A 21,273-nucleotide genomic window follows, 5' to 3' on the forward strand; every position below is an offset into this window, starting at 1 on the left:
TATTTAAATTATTCTTAGTTCCACTTCTTATATTGATTTACTAGGTTTCTGTGCACACACACACACACACACACACACACGCAAATATTCTTAGGGGACGTACAATCTTTCAAAGCTTTGGGCCTTCTGTCATGTTTTTTCATTAATGAAACATCAAACTCAAATGGTTCTAGGATAACAGGTTTTTGAATCCCAAAATGATACAAATTACCACAAATGTTTAGTCTGAATTTTTATGAGCTTATTGTCCATGCAACGCACACCATCTCTATAGGGGAGGGGCTGGAAAGTGACGTATGGAAGCGCGACTGTGACGCAGCTACCAGTTGCATTCGTCACAGGTTGGGTGTGGACCGCGGGCTGAGGACTGACAACAGCGTGCCATTAAAATCTGACAAGATGGTGGAAGGCGGCATGAAATGTGTCAAATATTTGATATTCTTTTTCAACTTCATCTTTGTGGTGAGTACCCGTAAAAGTGATACGGCGTCTGCACCTGGTCGAAGTGTTTATCGCGAGCCGTCTCGTATCTGGACTGCAGGCGCCCTCCGTGAACCGTTTCGTAATACGAAAGGATGGCGTAGGCAGATTCCAGCGTGGTCAATTGGGGAAGCTGACAGAATACGGTACTCAGAATTTTCGGGTGCCAGTTGTGTTTTCTATCTTTGTGTTTTCTGCCTGCTTTGGAAATCTATCTTCTTCATATTCTACACACAAATGTTTCAAACTACAGACATCAAGGTGCACCTGAAAGTAACAGGTAATGCTATAATTGTTATCAAATATAATCAACTGCAGCCATCAATATATTGCTATTAGCAGTATGTATTGTTGGCTATTAACAGTTTCTCAGCATTTGTTGTATGATCAATGTGAATTTGTTACATATAATTATTTTATAAGTAATTACTTTCTTGTTTTGGTCAAGCCTATCATTGTGTGGAAGATGCAGAATCCATTTTCAGGCATTCATGATGTCATCAGGCCCCAATACAAAGATGGCAAGAAGTGGAGCTGATTTCACAATTTGTCATGAAGCTTTCATGGAATGATGCGGCAATGTTGCAAATATCTTTTTTGTCACGAGCGCTTCTGTCATAATGCTTTGTATTCTAAATGATGTAGTCTGAGGCTACCTGGGTTTTTGTCAGATCCCATGCTTTTGTTGTGGCTGGAACAGCTTCATTTTGCCCAAATGGTTTTAATGAAATCACTCTAAGCCAGGGAATGAGATGCTGACAAGACTGACAGAACTGTGTGGATTAAATGTAACCAAGCCTTTGTGAACTTGGATTGCCCTTTTGACCTTTATGAACCACAGCCAGACATGTGCAGTCTGTAAACATGCTGATCAGTGTAAACAAAAAGGACTAGCTGATACGAAGCTTTTCAAATGCCCGCCTAGCCGGGGGCCACATGCAAAACTGTAGTTGGGGGAGGTTTGGGGGATAAAACAGGACATACACCTTTCGTCATCATGCATGCCTGTAAGATGGTGCAGGTCAGGTTTCAGAGAGTTCCTCCAGGGTAGCAACTCCAGCTGCCCACGTAAACTGGAGTCTGGAAACAAAATGACAATCTCGGTCAGCGCGTGCTATGACACTAAAGTATGGAAAGGAACATTCAGGGAATCCCATCGTATGGTGTTCAGAGCCGTTAGTGGTAATGCTGCCAGGGATGGGCAAAACAGTGAGAGGAAAAAAGGCTCGGACTGCAGGCCCAGTTTAATATTTTCATGATTCAAATGCGGCGGGATTAGTTTTCCATTCATTCCAAGTTAATGTTTTGATGTAAGTGTACACAGGCAGTTGCCACACGGACACCTAAACATCACATTGCCTGTCCGTGTGGGGGCCAAGCCAGTATTGGAAATGCCGAAAATTTTCCGGGTAGCAGAGTATAAATTTTCTATAGAGAGCACAAAATTATCCAAGTGCTGCAGGTTATCACAATTTCGTTTTGGTTATCTTTGAGAGGTAACAGTACAGTGGGTGGCACTCAACAAAGGCGCCACTTGTCATATATAGCGATTCATGTAAAAGCACTTGAATGAAAGAAACGTCAGTATTAAACATGGCACATTGAAACAACGCAATCTGACTCTGTAGTATGAAACACACGTGCATATATATATATATATATATATATATATATATATATATATATATATATTATAATATGTATATATGAGTTTGCGATTCATGAAAAACTTGTCAGACCAAGGATCTAGGCAAGCCTTTTCTCCCAAAGTATTGCTGTAAATAATTATCTTATGCTATTCTTCTAAAGTCGCGTAGTGAGCATGCGCAGTTTCACAAAATAAGTTTCGAGCCGACCAGAGAAAAATCGTACACAAAAAAAGTAAGTGAAGGTGCCACAGACGGCCACCTACATTCTGCGCCACGATCACGCTACTCATGCTCCACCAGCTAACTGGTTTTAAAAATGGATAGGCATTCGTGCCCTCCACCTTCAGACTCCTCGACATAACACGAGGCCGTGCACGTCCCAGCCGAATAATAGAGACAGGCAGCGCTCTCAGCTGATTTACCCGAGCCAGTGCAACTACAATGTCTGACAGACCCGTCCAGGCCGACCAAAGGGATCGGAGTCTGTCACTCCGCAGACTCCGGCGGATAGTACAATATATTAATGGATTTTGATGCGCTTAAACCGATATCATTGCGAAAGATGATAGGTTATATCGCAATTCATTGATATTTTTGTTCTAATAAACCCTTTTCCTTAATTAGCCAGGTCAAAGTTTTGGGTTCATGTTACTCTAGTGGCCGGGTGTTTTTGCGGGAGTGAGATGGCGGTTTCCCGAACAGTTTTTTGGCTATTTATAGCGACGTTTTTTTCGACTTGAAGGGATATTTTTGTAAAGCCTGAATTACCAACTTTAATTCCACCTCCTTAAATGACAACTTTAACTTCGTTGAAATGCCCAGCTGCCTTAACATTTTTGTACTCCGGATGCCAGGAAATGGCCAAAAATTCAGCCACAGGGCGGTTCTGGATGAGAACAAATAAGTAATTCTTCATAATCGTGGTGCCCACCTGTATACAGCTTCTCTCCAAATGTTTACAGATCTGTTCAAGACATGATCGCGAACGGAATATTTATGCTCTTGACAGACAAATCAGCACGAGAGGGCGACTCATTAAAACCAATTGGAGAGTTTTGCTATGTTTAACGTCCAACCTGAGTTGGGAGGCGAGACGTTCCTGACACTGAATTGCGATTGGTTCTGTTATGTGCATTACCAGGACACAGTGGTGGCGTGTGAGTAGGTGGCCGTCTGTGGTAGGTGCTTGGGTATGCGGTTTTCTATGACCGTTCGTTGCATCCTTGGCAATTAATGCGGTTCGTCGTCAATGGTAGGTTAAGTCATATTCAAGTTTGAGTTGGTCTGCATAGGGCGTAGGAAGTGAAGAGCTTTGCTGCTCTACAGACGGGTGCGGTTCTCGTAATAGTTTCACATTTCTATACATGATTTATCGTATACCTAGGTGGCGACACAGGCTGCTTGCTACTGGGCATCTTAGTCTGGTGGGTGCAAGATTTGTGCTCTTGCTGATATCAATACATGGCTCATTTTGGAAGCAGCATGTCTCAAGCTGTTGCGTCTTCTGGTTTCGTTTTGTCCTGAAACGGAGGGGTAGAGTGAGTTTTTCCAAAAACTGTTTTTGTTGCATCATGATGGAGTACAAAATATTTCATTCTACCCAGCTACAATCCTGGAGTGCAAAATCCCCTGGTGTATATTATGCCAGGAAACGTCAATTTTTCCAACACGGGGCCAAGCTCCTACACAGAGATTCACGAAGTCCAACTCTCCTCAGATATCTGGCATCGCTCTCGTCGCCATGGGGGCCGTCATCAAGGGCTACTACGACAAGTACCTTGACTTCCTGAGCGACGACGTCTTCAGCGTGCCCGTCCTGCTGATCGTCGTCGGTGTCATCATCTTCTTCGTGGCCTTCATGGGCTGCTGCGGGGCCATCCGAGAGAGCTACTGCATGACGATGACGTTCGCCGTCCTGCTGGCGCTTATCTTCATCCTGGAGCTGGCGGCCGGCATCGCCGCCTACCTGCTTCGCGACGAGATCGCCGACACGCTCAACAAGAACATGAACGCCACCATGCAGAACTATGGCAAGCCTGATCACAGCGGCGTCACCAAGACCTGGGACGGCATGCAGATGGAGGTGAGTGGTCGACGTTGGAGGGGCCTTGTGGCTACATCTGGATGCCCTAACCTGTCCTTCGTGTTGTGCTTTCCTCTGGGGATCGGGGGGCGGGCGAGGGGCGAGGTAACTATGTGTCTGTGCTGGGAGGAGGACCGCGGCCTATTGCCGATCTCGCATGCTCGATGCGCCTGACACCGCCGCGCTGGTGGCTTTGCTTCGGGGTGGGCCGGACCGGCTTGTTGGCCGAGCGCGGGCTCGGCGCCGGCCCAGCCGGTGTGTCGGAGCGCGGGTCCGATCGATCGCGGCACACCTGCTGCAGCCACTTGTCACGCCCTCCGAGGCTCGTTGGGCTCCGGGCGCCCGCAGCGGTCGCCCCCCCCCCCCCCCCCCGCCGCCCGCCACAGCCGGCCACCGGCTCCCTGCAGGCAAACAAGCCGCTCTTGTACTCCCTGTCGCGGCTCGGCACGCTCCTGTGGTAAAGTTGTCCTTCAAAGGCTTGCATTGTTCGAATGTGCGAGTCTTGTGTTGGGACCGACTGGGAGGGCCGCGCAGCAGTTGCTGTAAACGGCACGCGCGCAGGTAGGCTCGTGCGGGCTTTTGCGGGGTGTGTACGGTTGAGACAACTCCGGAAAATCCGCCCTTTGGCCTAGTCTGTGGTGAAGTTGCCAGAGGCGAGTGAACACTTATGGCGTTGTAGTGATCCCTGTTGCACCGGTCCCATAGTTTTGATCGGTTACCATATGTGGTGCAAAGCTGACCATTTGCCTGGCCATGTGGTTCTAGCACACTCAGCTAATGAAGGTGCTAGATATAACAACGCATGCAGATGCTGAAGTACTCGTGCGGAAACGTCTTCAATATGGGTATCTGCTTTAAGTAGGTCTCGCCAGCCGCTCTTTTCCGTCGGAGCTGGGCCAGCTGGACGGCGGGGCTGGCTGGTGGCCGCCCGCGGCTGTGAGGCAGGGGCTGGACCAGGCTGAGATGCCCACGCTGCCGCCGCTCTCGTGCGACGGCAGGAAAGGGACGGGTCGCCGATACATGAGGCATGGATCTCATGTTCTTGGCCAGTCATTTAGGTGGCGTGTGAGCCAAGAGCTCGCGTTCAGTTTGCGTATTTTTGACGGATTATGTAGTTGATGCAAGTGGTCAATGCAAAATTATTCGGAACAGCAGATGGCGGAACAAACATCGTTTCTACCCCGTTTATCCAAACGTTTTCGCGGCATAACCAATATGCGTTTGGTTGACGCTCTGCGGCGGGGTTAATTACGGTGTACGTCCTGCCGCCCTTGAAGTTCGCTCGTCCTGCGTCTGTAATGCATCCTGCATCTACCTATTGGTCACATTCACCGCTTGCAGAGACGCACAAATGCCTTGTGAGATGTGAGTGTACAGTTCAGGCAAAGCACCGCCTTGGCGAGCCTGCGCTTGACCGGTGGCCCGCGTCGGTGACCTCTCGCCTGCGCTCGCGCGTCCTTCGCGCGCGTTTTTTGTTTTCGCCACGTCCGCGGCCGTCTCGCGGCGGTGCACTGTCGGGGTTACGCCGGCGGCAGCGGCGCTGTGGCGGCCCGACGTTTTCCGCGGCGTCATCGCGGAGCACCCGGCGCAGCGGCCTCTCCACGTGACTGACGCCGCATGACTCAGACTCTGACTCGACGGAGGGACGGGCCGGCAGGTCCCGGCTGATGTGTCGCAAGGTGGTGGGGAAGCGTACGACGTGCTAAGTTCGAGGAAATCCAGTTTATGAATGTAAAGTCGTGAGTTCACCAGCCGCTGAAAGAACCGTCCAGAAATAGTGGCGAGGAAGGAATGCTGCCGGATGGCAGTATTTTTTTCTCCGGTCAGGAGATCTTTTAATTCAATATTCCTGCTCCGGCTAAGCGGCGCTCCTTTTCTCAGTACACAGATGCGCACAGTCGCTTGCTGAAGTCTGTTCCTGGCCTGCTTTGCATGGTGTGTTTGCGCTCGTTAGTCGCGTGCGCGGACCGTGCGCCGCTTCCGTTCCAACTAGCGATTCATCGACGCGCCTGACGTGTCGTCCGATAAGCTTTGTTGCATGTGCGAGTCTCATGTTCGCACTGACTGCGGCGATGGCGGGTTTTCCCGCCTGACGCGGAACAAAACGCCCGTCCGTGTAGCATGCGACGGGCTACACACGGCCGTGGCCGGCGGACGCCGAGGTGGGGTCGCCGGCTTTCTGCTCGGGGAGGGATGAAAGCTCCATTGCCTGACGTCTCTCACATGTTAGCCTGCAAACAAGTTTTTCTCATGGACTTGCACCATTCCTTCAGCTTATAGGCGTAGAAACCTCTGGTAGCGGGAGGGGGGGGGGGGGAGACACTGAAGGCACAAAGCATATTTCAAAGCTTATTCCTTTCCATGCATCGCCATTGATACGATGTCAATGACAATGACAATGAAATCTTAATGTATTTACAGCCCATTCGAAAAGCGGAAAGGCAGTCACCTCGGTGGCAGTCACATCCTTTGGCTGCTGGCTGATCACTGTACGGCAGCGAGCATGAGCGTGCCTGTATTGAGTGTTTACATGTCTGGACCCGCTGTACCCACCCGGCACAGACAGCCCCGCTCATGGCTCTCACCCCGCCGCGGCTGGCCGGTGCACTGGACTGACCTTGAGCCGTGCCTGAAGGTCACGCTGGCGGCCTAGCGGTCTCCACTTGTTTGGCGGCTGGTCGGCGGCCGGCCGTCAACCCGAGGCCGGCGGGGGAGCCGACTGAATCAGTCGCAGGCTGACTGAGTCGTGTATCGTAATCGCAAGGCTCTTACGAGGAATTCGCACCACTGCCCCCAGATCAATACCCTCGTTAGTGAAGGTCGACATTACTTGATTGCGTACGTCCTCGATATCGAGCGCAGCGCGTCGCAAATGGGGAGCGGGTTGGGACGGCGGGCAGTTTGCTTCGAGGCCGTCCGGGACCTGACTATTCGGTGGGCTGCGGCACGTTCCGAGAAACCTCTAAGCAGACGCGGAGCAGCACCGGGCGGCTCATGCGTTTGCAGCCCGTGGTCGTTCCTGCCCGGTCGAGACGACTCGCCGACTTGACTGGAACCAGACGTGACCTCGACCCTAGACAACGCCTGTGGACGGGCTACGTTTGCTTTGGTGGTCCTTCATGCCTTTGTTGGTGCTGTGGTGTGTAGCATGGCTAATCGCTTTGGCTTGGATGTTTTCGGTATAACGGTTTTGCCACGTAGAGCGCTTTTTCTGGCGGTCTGACTCCGTATTTTGATAGTGCTTTTGTTCGTATTTGATTTTGTTGTGTTTGTTTTGTTGGTTTCATTGTGCCCCAAGCGCCTGCGCATGAGCCCAACAGCCCCATTCCGTCCCTGCCAGTCATTTTAGTACGATCTAGGTTGCGAAACTCTGTCCCCCGGGCGGGTCCGCAGTTGAACCCGGTCAGCGGATCTCTGCCCCCTCTGTATCCTAGCGAGATCCCGTCCGTGGGCCTCACAAACTCAGCCCACAGGCCTCGAGAGATTGCCTGTTCTGGAAGGGGCGGTGGGCTCAGAAATCCCGATTAGTCCACGCTTCTAACTGTGGCCTGGGAGGTGGCGCTGCTTGGCCAAGTCCAAAGTCTGCCATGTCCAGCGTCATGTGTCATGCGGAAATGGGACCAAAGGCCAACTGAGCTTGGTTGCTGTTCAGCATGGGCCATTCGAGCCGACATTTTAAGGGCGGTTGGTTCGATGTCTGCGCGTACGACCGACCCTCGGCGACAGCTGGTCGTTCATTATGCCTGGCGTGGTATGTTTTTATCCACGCTCGGGTCCGGATCGACCCTTTGCAAATGCAAATTGTTTATTTCGAATAGAATGTTGCGATTCGGGTTTAAGCAAGACATGGTTTGTCGTCATACTACAACGCGGGCTTACGAGGGGGTCCTGACACTGGTAGCTGAACACGGACCACCATACCCTCCCCAGTCCCCCCCCCCCCCCGCCCCTGCACCCAGCATGCCCCCGGCCCCTGCCGGCCGCGCCCTCCTCTGTTGCGTTTGCGTGCGGCGCGCCTGAGTTGGCCGGTGGCTTGCGCGGTGCCGGCGAGCGGGCGCCCTGACTCGCGACCGACGGACGTCTGACAGTTCGACTGCTGTGGCGCCGCCAACTACACCGACTGGGCGACGACCGAGTTCGGCGCCGGCCGCGCCGTGCCCACCTCCTGCTGCCGGGTGCCGTCGCGCGACGACTGCGGCGCCGGCGTGCTGGACATGAGCTACGAGCAGGCGGATGGCGTCATCTTCGCGCGCGGCTGCCTCGGCAGCCTGATCGCCGAGGCGGGCCGCAGCTGGCACACGTACGCTATCGTCGGCGCCGTGTTCGTCGCCGTTGAGGTAAGTGGTGAGCGGGCTGGGGTTAGGTGGGTATGGAGATGCACCCGAGATAGCTGGAGGGGGGGGGGACAAGATTGGGACCTGGTGGGAGCGTCCGGCTGGGGAAAGGCGGCGGGTAGGAAGCGATGGCGCTCGTGTGTGCAGGACACGTATGAGCGGGGCATGTTTGGTACGGTCGTGAGAGATAAATGGGTGGCAGATTGGAAAGCGACGGGAGACACTGGCATGCGTATGTGAAACATTGCCCCAAGCTCGACTGCCATGATCTGTTACCAGAGTGCGAAATTTGCATGCGATCACCCCCACCTGAAGTGATACCAGAGCTAACTCGTGTAATTGCCAGGCTGAATTATATTGAATGATCCATTTAAAATTGTCCAACGGCCTCCGATACATTGATTGCTTACTGGCCGGCAAAACGTCATTGGACAGCTGTCATTCAGAGAAGAACGCAGAAAATCGTGCTTGTGAGGTGAATGACACTGACATTGATCTGGAACGCGGCTCTCGCAAATCATTATGCTTTCAGTGCTGGTCCCAATTTCAGTCCAGTTAATGGATTGCTTTTATTAGTCGATTGTGGAATATGCCATATTTGGAGCAATATTTCGTCCCATCATCATATGTTCTTCGCACCCGAAAGCGCTGCGACCCCGTTAAGGGTGGTCCCTTCAAGCTCTTCAATTTGTGTTGTGTCTGAGAGTGTCGGAAGTATTCCCCACGTCCCTCGAGGCAGTGCTGACAGCAGTGCAGGCGCCGACGCCCCCAGCCGGCGCTATTTGGTCGTCATTCGTCGTCGGACCGGTCACCGCGCGCGTATCCGGGCGTGTCAGCACTCAGCTGCTGCACACGATCGCCTTTTACGGCATCAAATGCCAACGGTGGCCCGGGCCGGGCTGGCGAGTGTCCGACGTGGCGCCGCTGGGCGGTGGGCTGACCGGGGTCGTGTGGCCTGCACGGCCTTCCCGGGGGGAAACCCCTGCTGTTGCTGCTCTGGGACGGCGGCCGTCGGCCGCGGCTGGCCTGTTCAGGGCGGCGACAGCTGTTTCGGTCTGTGGTCAGGGCCTGTTGAATCGGCGGCGGGTTAGGGCTATTTGGCGCATAGTTTGTGGCTAATAATGTACTGGGAGGCCTTGGGAAGTCCACAAGGAGTCGGTGGTTGAGTATGAGCGCGCACCGACCCAGGCCATCGGGATGAGGGCAGTTTTTGCGTTCCTGCTGGTAGTAGGAGGGGGGAGATTTGAGCCCAGATTTGGGACTTGAGCTGAAGGTGAGCATAGAAAAATGTTTGTAGGGTTGGGAGGAGTTTGTTTTTGTTGGGTTGGGGGAGGGCATCTCCTCGTGAGTGCATCTCCATATGAAGCCTTGCATATATAGCAGTGTGTACTTCAGGTCATCGCTTATACGCACTGCACCACACCCATGCCCGTGCATAATGATTTTATGATTTGATTTTATATTGTATGTTGTGTCTGGGTTATCAGACTTCGTCAGCCGTTACGTGTTTTATGATAAACTTATCCGCCTTCCGAACACGACGAATAAGAAACTGACACACTGACACGTCAGTAGAATAATGACTATTTCGTGACATTTTCTGTATTTCAAGTAAGTTGCGTGTGTCCAGTATTATTAGCAACCGCTGATGGACGCTGATTGACGGATGATCTCCGACAGCGGGTTATGGACTCTTAACTACTGGTAGGGCTGTCAGTCGTGCTGCGCTCCCCGCGTTGGCGCGGCGTTCTGACCACGTCTCGTGTGCTCCAGATTCTCAGCATCCTTCTGGGCTGCTGCCTGGCGCACACCTACAAGTACACAGGCTACTCCAACGTGGCCGTGTGAGAGAGGCACCAGTCTGCAATTGGGCGGGGATTTTGACGGCTTGCCTCCCGTGTCGCCGTGGCGAAAGAGCGCGAGTTTTCATGTCCTCCGCTTCAGCGAGCGGGTCTGCTGTACGCAGCGCCCCCTGGCGCCGGTGAAAGGAGCTGCGCTAGGTTAATCGACTGGTTGTGTGCTCTACTTAACGTTGCCGGAAAAAATGGTTGATGGCGCTAACCACCTTGTAAATGCAGAAGTAAGCGTTATCGCCCTGTACGCCTTGTGAAATCTACCGCAGCATCCAGTTTGTTGGTTTGGTTGGACTAACACGGTGGCTTTGCACTGGTGTGCGGAGAATGTTTGCAATGATGTGTTCTAGTTTTACACGGACTCTTCAGAGTTCGCGCGCCGCTTTTTACTTACAGCTCGGTGAGCATCCGAGCGTTGTTATTGCCGCGTCTCTGTTGAGACAAACATCTCATATGATGTGTATACGGATGATGCGGATGTCGAGGCACGGTTACAGGGTGCATTTGTTTAAGAAAATAAACTTGTGCCTTCTGATGTGTTGTCTGTAGTCAATTTCATTCCCAGGACGCATCGTGCATTCGCCCGCTGAATTGGTAAGCCGGTGCTCCTGCGCCACGTTTATACCTGAACTGTTAGAGTTGGCCAGCGATTGCATACGAGTGTGCGACTGTGATTGCGTGCATGTCCATGCGCAGTGGCCCGTGACAGTGGAAGGGACCATGTCAGTCTAATATGAAATCGCCGCCGACTGTTCTGTTCAGTGGTGGGCTTGGACGTTATTCGCCAGGCGCTTCTGCTCACAGTCGTCCACGTCATTGGCTCCGGCTTGATAGCGCGCCGTCCGCGTCATCCGGCCAGGAGCCTGTCCCCCTCCCCCCCCCGTCCCCTCCCCTGCAGCCGGCTGGAACCTAATCCGCCCCGCCCCCCGGCAGCCGGCGTGGGGCGTGCTCTTCCACCCGCCGTCGGTCTGGCGCGGTCCCGTGTGTGCGCCGTCCTTCAGCGGGGCCGTGGGTTCAGCTCACGGTCGTCGCCGCCGCCGCCGCCGCCGCCGCCGTGTCTGTCCTTGCACCGGTAGCCGCGACCGCAGCCGGCCTCCGTCCTGACGAGTGTGTCCGGTCGGGCGGCCGAATCTGGGTCAGTTTGAAGCCGTTTAGCTGTCCGCGGGGGGGGGGGGGCGGGCGCCTGCTGTCCATCCGTGTTCTGCTGTGACCCCGTCAGTCCGGTCCGCGGCCGAACAATCCCGCGGCGCGCACCGGGCCGCGACAGTCACCGGACGCCCGCCTCCCCCAGCCGGGACATTCTTCTGTGTGCTGTCGCCGGGCGCGTTCGTCGGGCCCCACTTTCGTTTTCTCCCGGCCGCGGCCGTCGCCGCTATCAGCTGGCTGAGGGAGCGCCGATCTGGAGCGCCGCCGTCGCGCACGGCGCGCTCCTGGTGTGGGGAAACGGCGGGCGCGCCGGCCGGCCGTGATGCAATCGCCGGTCTTTGGCGGGGCCCGTCTGGCACCCACCTGCCCCGGACGCCGGAACTCGTCAGCTGGCGAGTCGGAACGGGCCGGCTCGGCCGCCCGCATCGGGTGGCGGGGTCGCGATCGACGCGCGACGACCGCGCGCCATCCTGGCGCGCCGGCTTTTCGTCTCCGCTGTCCAGGTTTATGTTTGTGTCCCCTGGGAACGCTTACCGTAATCGCGACCGCGGCCGTCTGTTTTTAGTTTTGTGGCCTGGGAGCTGTCTGCTGCAGTGGCTTTAAATAAAAAGTGTTATGTATGTGGAGCCCATATGTTCGAGCAGTCTCCGGCTGCGTCTCCCGCGCCTCACTCTCCTCTCGCCGCTCTCCGTCCATGCCGAGGCGTCACGCGGCTTCGGTCGCAGACCGCCGGTTGCGAAATAGTAGGTCACGTGGCGCGCCCCGTGCTTAGTCACCGTTCCTGGAACGTCCCACGCGGCGATCGCTCGCTGCAAGACGTCAGCGGTGTGCTGACGGCACGGAAGGGCTTGTGACGTCACACCGACGCCATGACATCAGCGGTTTGCTGACGTCATGGAAGGGCATGTGGCGCCGCGCCGATGCGCTGTGAGATTTGAGCAGGCGGAGCAGAGCGGTGGGTGGCGTGCGGGCTGCGCCAGCCTGGCGCTGATGAAATCAGAGACTTTGTCAACAGTCACAGTGACTGTTGTGAATGAGCGGGACAGGTTCATGCGGAGTGCATCTCCCAGAGTCACGAGTAGTGTCAATTTCGATGAAAAGTGTGTGCAACATTGTTTAACTTTTAATTCTGTGATCGGTGTTGTTTCTGCTTTAGTTTCAATCTGTGATCGGTGTTCTCACCGCTGGTCCGTTCTGACGTTTCATCATTTCATTACTTCTGGGGTGAAGCGCGAAGTTGGCTCATCGCAGCGCCTGAAACATAAATGTTCCCGACTTCTTCAATTTTTCTCGGCGATCCCAAATTGTTGTCATATCGGTGTCAGCAGTATGCTTGTGCGGCACTTTTGTCCACACACTTTCACAGGCCTTCCGGTGTTAAGTTAGTGCGGGCCGTGGCGCCCAGAAACCGCAGGAACCCAGAAACAGGCAGCCCTTTATTAACAGGACTCGCATAGTGCGCTGTTGTGGATGTGCATACATGATGTACCATTAAGCATTGCGGTTATCTTCCACCAACTTGAAAAGTCATATTCGGTCTCTTATATTCCGCTTTTGCAAGTGGCGCCTTCAGGCCGGTTTCGGTTTCCGGTGTTTGAGATAACGGCATGGTTTTTGGGGTCAGTATTGCCGTCTGCCTACTTGTCGGGTCAACGGGCTGGTCTGCTCGCACGTCGGCAGACTGATGGAATGGGCGTTACAGGACGGCTGACTATTATATATGTACTTCGACGCATGCATGTTCCAGGGGAAGCCTAGTGTGCTCAACATGTGCTCAACAATTCATCTGGTAACTGTCGTTCGGCATGTCCGCCCTGCCTTGCAATTTTTGCGTTATGGGTGCTGAGCGCTCTGCGATTGGAAGATGACATGAGTTATATGCGTACGTGCAACGTGCCCATCAGAGCCCCGGGCTCACTACGCACGGGCCGCTGACCCCCCCCCCCCTTCTGCAGGTTTCGGGTGAACCCTCCAAGAGCTTAGAGACATCTCAGTTAATGTAGCCGCTGTCGTTAATGGTTATCCAGCATTCGCTACTGACTGACGAAACACGCGTGGTTTGGGTTCTTTAAAGGGTTTCATTCGCAATATTTCCTTTATCCAATCTACCCACTATCCATGTTGTTGTGCGCATATTCACGCGCTTCCCAGTCCTAACCAGTTGTATCCAGCCATTTCCCACTTGCTTGCGGTTTTTGGGCATTTTAGTTCGAATTTTGGAAAGACTTGGGGAAATCTTCACACCGGAAGCTGCTAGGAGTTGACAGCAAAAGTACTGTAAATTCAGCCCGTTGTGCATAAAAGAAACGCGGACAGTCACGGCGGTATTTCTTGGGCATCGGCCCGCCGTTTCGTAAAAATGTTACCCATACCCGTAATTTGCCCCAGTCGGTAGCCAATCCAGTCCCTTACCTGTTCGCGATCGGTACCCACTGGTTTACCCGACCCGTTAAGTGCTCCAGCTGACGCCTCCGCCCGGTGGCGAGGCTGGCCACCGTGTCCGTCTTCATGCATGCCCGTCCCCACTGACCTCATGATCTCTGAGGCCGGGCTGACCGGGCGCCCTTTGCCCGCCAGCTGGACTGCTGCGGCGCGTCCAACTACACGGACTGGGCGCTCACCGACTTCGGCCGGGCCAACAACTCTGTGCCGGACACGTGCTGCCGCGAGGCCACCTCCAACTGCGGCGTCGGCATGGCGGCGCTGCCCGCCTCCGTGGCCGCCAACACCATCTACACCCGCGGCTGTCGCGACTCGGTCGAGGAGCAGATCCAGTCCAACATCGTGGCTGTTGGTGGCGCCGGCGTCGGCATCGCCTTTCTCCAGGTGAGGCGAGCGCGGCGGCGACGGAGCGGAGGCAGAGGCGGAGCACGTGGTGCTGGAGGTGCGACGGCGCTGGTGGCGCCAGTCTAGTGCCGTTCGGTGTCGCCGGGTCGTTTCAGTCGCTCGCGTGGCAACGCGCATGTCTTGAGTGAGCGCCCTGGATGTGTTGTTCGGAGGGGGGGAGGGGGGGGGGCTGTTATTTAAAGAACATGGAGATGTCATTGCTCGGCCGTTGCGCGACGAGCCCCCGCCGCCATTTGACGGCGGCCGTCTGGCCGGCAGGTGCTGGGCGTGATCCTGGCCTGCTGCCTCAGCAAGAGCATCAAGAAAGAGTACGAGACGGTGTAGCGGCTCGGCTTGCCGCCGCTCGCCCGGCGCCTCCCGCCTCGGGCCCTCGGGAGACGTTTATTTTTTTAGCCGCCTTTCTTGTGCCGTGCGCGCTTCTTGGTCGCTGGTCCGGATGGCAGCGCGGCGTGGTTCCGCCGCCGCTGCGCCGGCTCCAGTGGCTTGCGAGATCTAAACCAGGAACAGTTGTTACTTGTATCCCCACGGTCTGTTTGACGACGCTCTTTCTCGGATAGATCTGAACGGTAGCCTAGATTGTCCGGCCGTCCGGCCGCCTCCCTCGAGACGGGAGGAGGCCGGCGCCGTGTCTTGTTAACGTCCGCCCACTGCGTCTGGTGGAGACGGAACTCTTTAAACCAAGGGTCAGTTCGCCGCCAAGGCCCTCGCACAACAGTCATGCTTCCTGCCGCTTCCTGTGCGCTTCGCCTCTGGACGCCTCCTTTTCGGGGTGTGACGTCAGGCGCTAGTGTTCACGTGTCTGAGGCCCCGTCGCGCGGGGCGGACCGCCTGGGCGCCGAACCAGACTCCCCTGCGTTCTCGAACGTGCGGGGATGGCCCGAGCGGCCGCCGCCGCCGCCGGTGTGTGTCGCGCGACCAGTCCGGCGGGCGGGCTGCCGCTGGGCCGGCTGGCTGTGCCGCGCTCTCTCCTCGCCTCGGCTCTGCTCGGTCCACGTTGTGCTCAGCCCGGCGCGCTGTCGGCGGCCGAGGCGCTGCTCGCGCACTGCATCGCTGACGTCTCTCGGGCGCACGGGCTGGGCTCGGGGCCTCCGCACGGCCTCCGCGCGGCCGGCGGGGCGGCTGACGTTGTCGTCGTAGTTAACAGCGCGGCCCACCCACCCCGCCGACCGCGCGAGCCGGCCAGCTGTTTATTGGATGTCGAGCGGTCTTTGTGTGCGGTGCCATAGTCGACACGCCCTAATAAAATAACAGTCTGAAGCTCGCGTTGTTCTTTCGCGTCCGGCCGGTTGTCGCTCTTCTGGGTTACCGTCCCACGAAATGCAGTTGTGCTCGGTGGAGCCATGTATTCCGCCGCTCTCTGACCTCCGGCTGACCTCCGGCCGGCCGGCTACCGCAACCCCGCGGCATGCAGTCAGCTGGCGGCTGGGCCGGTTCGCACGAGATGAGTCTGGTGCGCTGCCAGCCGGACACGGGATATGCCGATCACGCCCGATGCCGTGAGTGTCGGATCAGATGTAAACTCAGCGATGCCGGGGAGGGGGTTCGTAGAGATATAACCAGCTTTCAAGCTCGTGGTATTTTAGTACTCTGCGATGTTATTTGTGCTCAGCGGTCTCCTGGTTCTCTCCCCCCCCCCCCGCGCCCACACCCACACATTTGCTACTCCCCATTTATTAGAGCGGTTGAGGGGAATCGCCAATGAATCTACGGCAGCTTTGGTGATCAGGAGACGCACCCGCCGCGCCTGCCAGGTGACAGGCAGGCGACGCCACAAAGCCTCAGCAGCTGGGTGCGTCGCATATTCCCAATAGCTGCCCCGACCAGGAGGCAGGCAGAAACCTGCCCTCAGGACGGTCGGAATATCCGCCCTGACTGCAGGAACGGCCCGAACGGTCACGGCATCAGGGCGATTCATTCCATCGGAATGCGCCCTATAAACAACCCGTAGGTCACGTGCAAGCACGTAATGGTTTGTAGGAACATCTGATGGATACAGCTAGGCAGAACATGTTCAAACAGCAAACATCACTCAATGCCTGGGTTGAATGGAAAGCATGGCCCTAAGCTGTAATTCCAAAACGTATCTGTGGAACCCAAAACAGTAAACCAGTCCAGTTTTCTGCAGCCCAGACTCTATCTGCAAATATGTAACTGTGTATAGCGATGGTTTCCGCTATTGGCATAGTCACGGATATTTTACATTGGTATTTAGCTGGGAGGAGAACCAAACCACACCAGCGATCCCAGAAGCTTTTTCTGCGTTGTTCAGCGGTTTATTCAGCGACGAATTCCGATTTCTCTGGAAACATGTCCGATAGCCAATTGTTGCACGAGAACATCGAATGTAATGCTGATTTGGTAACATCACCTGACCCAATGTCAAATGCGAAGTCAAAGCGCGGGGAACTCCATATCATCAGCAAACTACCGGCTCATTTAAAAATTTTAGGCACCAGAATATTCTCCATCGAAGGAACCAGCGTCTATCAAAAAACCCTGAAAACTCTGTGCTTTTCAAAGTCAAATTGCTGGATCCAGCGACGGGAAACTTAATATCAACATCAACAAAAAATTATTAGTCGATCCCGGATATTTAAGCACCAGAACGATCACTGACGCATGAACTAGCTTCCATTAAAAAGTCTTGACCTCTTAAGGTTACATTTCAAGGTCAAATTCGGGCTCAAAGGATGGGCAGCTCCAAATCATCGAAAATTCCGGCCGATTTAATTTCTCGAGCACAAAAAGTGTACAGCAGAGCCAGAACTAGCGGGCGTTCAAACGTCCTAAAACTCAATGACACCTTTTAAGGTCAAATTCGTGTTCAAATGGCTGATTACTTCATATCGCCAAAAATTACCGGCCAGTTCCCGATTTTTAAGTATCAGAATGATCACTGGCGCATGTGATTGGTGCTCGTGATTATTCTGGTACTTAGAAATACGAATCAGCCTGTAATTTCTTAGTTGATATTTAGTTTACCGTCTTCTGAAACTGAATTTCACCTCGACAGGTGACCTTGAGAGGTAAGAAATTTTTGACGGACGCTAGTTCATGCACTGGTGATTATTCTCATGCTTGAGGAGTTGAAATTATCCGGGATTATGTGGTTAAATTGAGGCTCCTGGTCATTTAGGTCTGAACTTGACCTTAAAGGAATGCCTCGGGTTTTCAGGACTCTTTGATATACGCTAGTTCTTACGCTGGTGAATACTTTTATGCCCGAGAAGTTGAAATCGGCTGGTATTTTTGTGATATGGAGTTCCCCGTCATTTGAGCTTGGATTTGACCCTGAAAGGTGATTTTGAAATGCCAGAGACTGATGATGGGCGATATGGCATGCCATAGTGATGACTTAGGCACTTAAAAACCCGTAATCGCCCAGATATTTATAGGTGATGGGTTCTCTGTCAGTTGAGTACAGATTTGACCTAGAAGAGTGGCCTTGAGAGCGCAGGACTTTTTGGCGGACGCTAATTCATGCGCTAGTGATTTCTGTGATGCTTAAAAAGTTGAAATCGGCCGGTGATGTTTTGATGATATGAAGTTCCCCGTGCATTGAGCCTGAACCTGTTTTTGCAAGGCGGTGTTGCCAGGTCACGATTTTTGACGAACGCTGATAATTATCCAACAGTACTATCAATTTAATTTGATCCCGGTGTTCTTTGGTAATATTAAATCGTCCGTGCTTTGGGCGTGAGTTTGACCTTGAAAAGTAAGCACGAGTTTTCAGGTAAATATTCTGCTAAATGTGCCGATAGTTGAAATGCTTAAATCGACTGGCATTTTTCTTACTGCCCCGGTTTTTTTTAGCCTGAATTGGGCCTTGAAAAGTATGTTTAGTTTTCAGGACTTTTTGGCAGACACTAGTTCCTGCTTTTGTGAATATTTTGATGCTTGAAAATTTGAAATATGCCGGCATTTTTGGGTGATGTTGAATTCCCCGTCCTTTGGGGATGAGTTTGATCTTGAAAGGTGATCATGAGTTTTGATATTTTTTGATGGACGAAGGCTCTTGTGGTGATAAACATTTTGATTTTTAGGCAATTGAAATCGGCCGCTAATTTTGTTGGTGGTATAGAGTTTGTCGTGTTATCTTGCATTTCACCTTGAAGGTCACATAAAATTGCAAGATGAACGTCATTGTCGACGTTCTCGTGCAATAAGTGACGGTCTGACGTGTTTTTAGTGAGATCGGAATTCGTCGCCAAATAAATCGCTGATGTAAGTCGACACATTGCGGACATATTCACGGGCACATTCCCATTCTGTGTACACCTATATTGAAGGCGTTTGTATCACAAATTTAGCAATAACAGTCCTAAAAGAACAGCCTCGTAGTTAAACTCGGCAATTAAGGGCGCTATTGGAATGTTCGAAGGGCATGCCGGAAGCCACATGAAAGCACAACAGCCCGAAAGCCGGACCCTCAAATGTCAGAGTGCCTCTTGCACCGATCGGAGAACCCTGGGAGGGTAAGGGCCTCTATGTCAGTAAATGGACTAAGACCACCAATACCGTACAGTTGGTTCCGTGCCTTTCTGGTCCCTAGGGTGCCCCTTCCCCAAGGAGGGGCAAGGTTGGGGCCTGCAACGCTTTAGTCGGGCCCCTGAAACACTCAACGACCCCACAGTGTCTAACAGGGGACTTTGTGTCGGCAATGAACTCCAGGTTAGCCGGGGGCACATTTGCTTAATAGGGGCACTGATGGGATACGAAGGTCAAATGACCTCTTACACTGGTCGGGATTCTCTTGACAATGAAAGGAGACATGGGGACGGGGGGAATGGCGTCCATAATGAGGCATTGGAAAGACCCTGTGTTGGCCATAGGCCCCAGTGCCGAACGAGTAGTCCAACGCACCATTTCAGGCAGGATCATTTCGGCACCAGTTACTGGATTCCCTGCCCCGGTAAGAGATCCTTTTGCATCAGTGAGGGCTTCTGCGTCGATCTGGTTCGGGATGTCCTGGTTAGAGGGCCTGCCGCATCCGGGAGGAAACTGGTGTGTGATGTATCCCTCTGAGGGTTGCCGTACCGACCAGAAGGCCACCGTCCCAGTATCGTCCACACGGCAGACGCTAGGAACCCCGGGGCGTGACGAAATGACCTTCAGCTTTCGATCAGAACGTTTGACCTGTGCGCTTGCAAAGTTGAATGTTTTTTGAACGAAATTGGCAGCTACAGCAACACGAGTAAGAGATACTCGTTCACTATTGCGTCACGAGTTCGTGGTGCTGGATGTGGTCAGGATGCCTTCTACGCCATATCAGTTGCTTTGGGGAGGCGTTTGAGCTACCTCTTTCCGACAGTTGGTCATTTTCACCCGTCTGTTGGCCGCCGCCATAGATTGCTGCGAAGCAGACACCACGCGAACCATGGAGACTGCAACGTCTGGCGTCGACGTTTTTCTCGCTGACGGCAAGCGCATACGTTTAAAACGATTTTATAATGTTCTATTTGCTGATGAATTCTAAAGAAAGGGTGAAATCCTCCAGGCGAACGAAGGCCAAGCATATTAATGCAACATCTTACCTTGTTTTGATCTACGCCGGCGTTCCATTCATGGGCCCCCAACATCTGAAAACCCCGAGACAATCTGATGATGCCCCTGTTAGTGTTTAATGGAAAGGTGCGGATGAACCATCGTAAGGTGCAAATCAATTGCTGATTACTTGACACAGTTATTTAATTCCTACTTAATTTCGTTTTATTTGCTTCTAAACGCGTGATTCATTGCATCTTCTGGTAGCTTTTGGCAGCTCGCAGTCAAATAAGGTCATCCCAGAAAAGAAAATTGGGACCCTTAAAGCGCAACTAATCTTTATGATCCGGCGGACTATTCCGGCGGAAAAATGTTAATTGATGACAACATAGGAATCTGAAAACAAAGTGACCGAAACCCGGGGAGTTTTTGTGAGGCGTGTCAAGTTTCAGGGAGCATCACAATGAAGCGTAGTCCCTTTCTTGAGAAAATTTCGGATTCGCCCCTGCGTAAAGCTGTCCATTTTTGATGTAGGTGCCAATGTTTCCTTGTGAAATTGACAGCTTGGTTGGTTCGAGGTACATACTACCTTTGTCCGTGAAGTTGGCGATTTTTTCAGCGATTTATTCAGCGACGAGTTCCGATTTCTCTGAAAAAGATCTCAAGGTCAGTTATGGTGCGAGGACATCGAAGATAACGTTTATTTTGCAACATCATGTGGCCCTCAAGGTCAAAAGTAAAGTTAAAGGACGGGGGACTCGATATCACCGAAAAATTGACGGCCAATTTTAAACTTTCTAGCACCAGAATATTAACCACAGAAATAACTAACATCCGTAAAAAGTCATAGCCTCTCAAGGTCATTCTTCAAAGTCAAACGCGGACTCAAAGGACGGGGAACTTAATACCACCAACAAAATTGCCGGTCGATTTTAAACTTGCCATCATCAAAATATTCACCACAGAAAGACTTTGCGTCCGTGAAAAATCCTCATCTTTTAAGGTCACCTTTCAAGGTCAAATTCAGGCTCAAAGTGCGGAGAACTCCATATCACCAAAACTTTACAAGCCGATTTCTAATTTACAGACATCAAACTAATTTCAAGCGCAAGAGCTAGCGTCCATCATAACGTCCTTATCTCCCAATGCCACTCTTTAAGGTCAAATGCGGCTCAAAGGACGGGGACTACATATCACCAAAAACCTACCGGCCGATTTTAAACTTACCAGTACCAGAATGTTCACCACAGAAAGAGTTAGCGTCCGTCTTAAAGTCCTGATCTCTCAAGGTCATCCGTCAAGGTCAAATTCAGGCTCGAAGTACGGGGAACTTCATATGACCAAAAAAATTACCGGTCAATTTTAAATTTGCAAGCATCAAAATATTTACAAGAGCA

General features: G+C 53.0%; 1 protein-coding gene across 2 annotated transcripts; it reads left to right on the forward strand.

Annotated features, from left to right (window-relative positions):
- The first annotated feature begins 307 nt into the window (after positions 1-307).
- On the forward strand, positions 308-15,649 carry LOC119090407 (CD63 antigen). 2 transcript variants are annotated; one of them, XM_037213205.1, is made up of 4 exons: positions 308-462; positions 3,847-4,212; positions 14,123-14,371; positions 14,651-15,649. In XM_037213205.1, the coding sequence occupies exons 1-4, from the start codon at positions 400-402 to the stop codon at positions 14,714-14,716; spliced, it is 744 nt and encodes a 247-aa protein (XP_037069100.1). In that variant the 5' UTR covers positions 308-399; the 3' UTR covers positions 14,717-15,649. The 2 variants fall into 2 exon arrangements, with proteins under 2 accessions (XP_037069100.1, XP_037069099.1); XM_037213204.1 differs by lacking the exons at positions 14,123-14,371; positions 14,651-15,649 and adding exons at positions 8,301-8,549; positions 10,320-10,934.
- Positions 15,650-21,273: the final 5,624 nt, after the last annotated feature.

This window comes from Pollicipes pollicipes, unplaced genomic scaffold, assembly GCF_011947565.3.
Source record: "Pollicipes pollicipes isolate AB1234 unplaced genomic scaffold, Ppol_2.1 Scaffold_3087;HRSCAF=3621_pilon_pilon_pilon, whole genome shotgun sequence".
NCBI lineage: Eukaryota > Metazoa > Arthropoda > Thecostraca > Pollicipedomorpha > Pollicipedidae > Pollicipes > Pollicipes pollicipes.

Coding starts and splice junctions, on each gene's coding strand:
- LOC119090407 (XM_037213204.1), top strand. CDS start 400: ATGGTGGAAGGCGGCATGAAATGTGTCAAATATTTGATATTCTTTTTC. Junction 4,213..8,300: donor GGGACGGCATGCAGATGGAG/GTGAGTGGTCGA, acceptor GACGTCTGACAG/TTCGACTGCTGTGGCGCCGC. Junction 8,550..10,319: donor CCGTGTTCGTCGCCGTTGAG/GTAAGTGGTGAG, acceptor CGTGTGCTCCAG/ATTCTCAGCATCCTTCTGGG.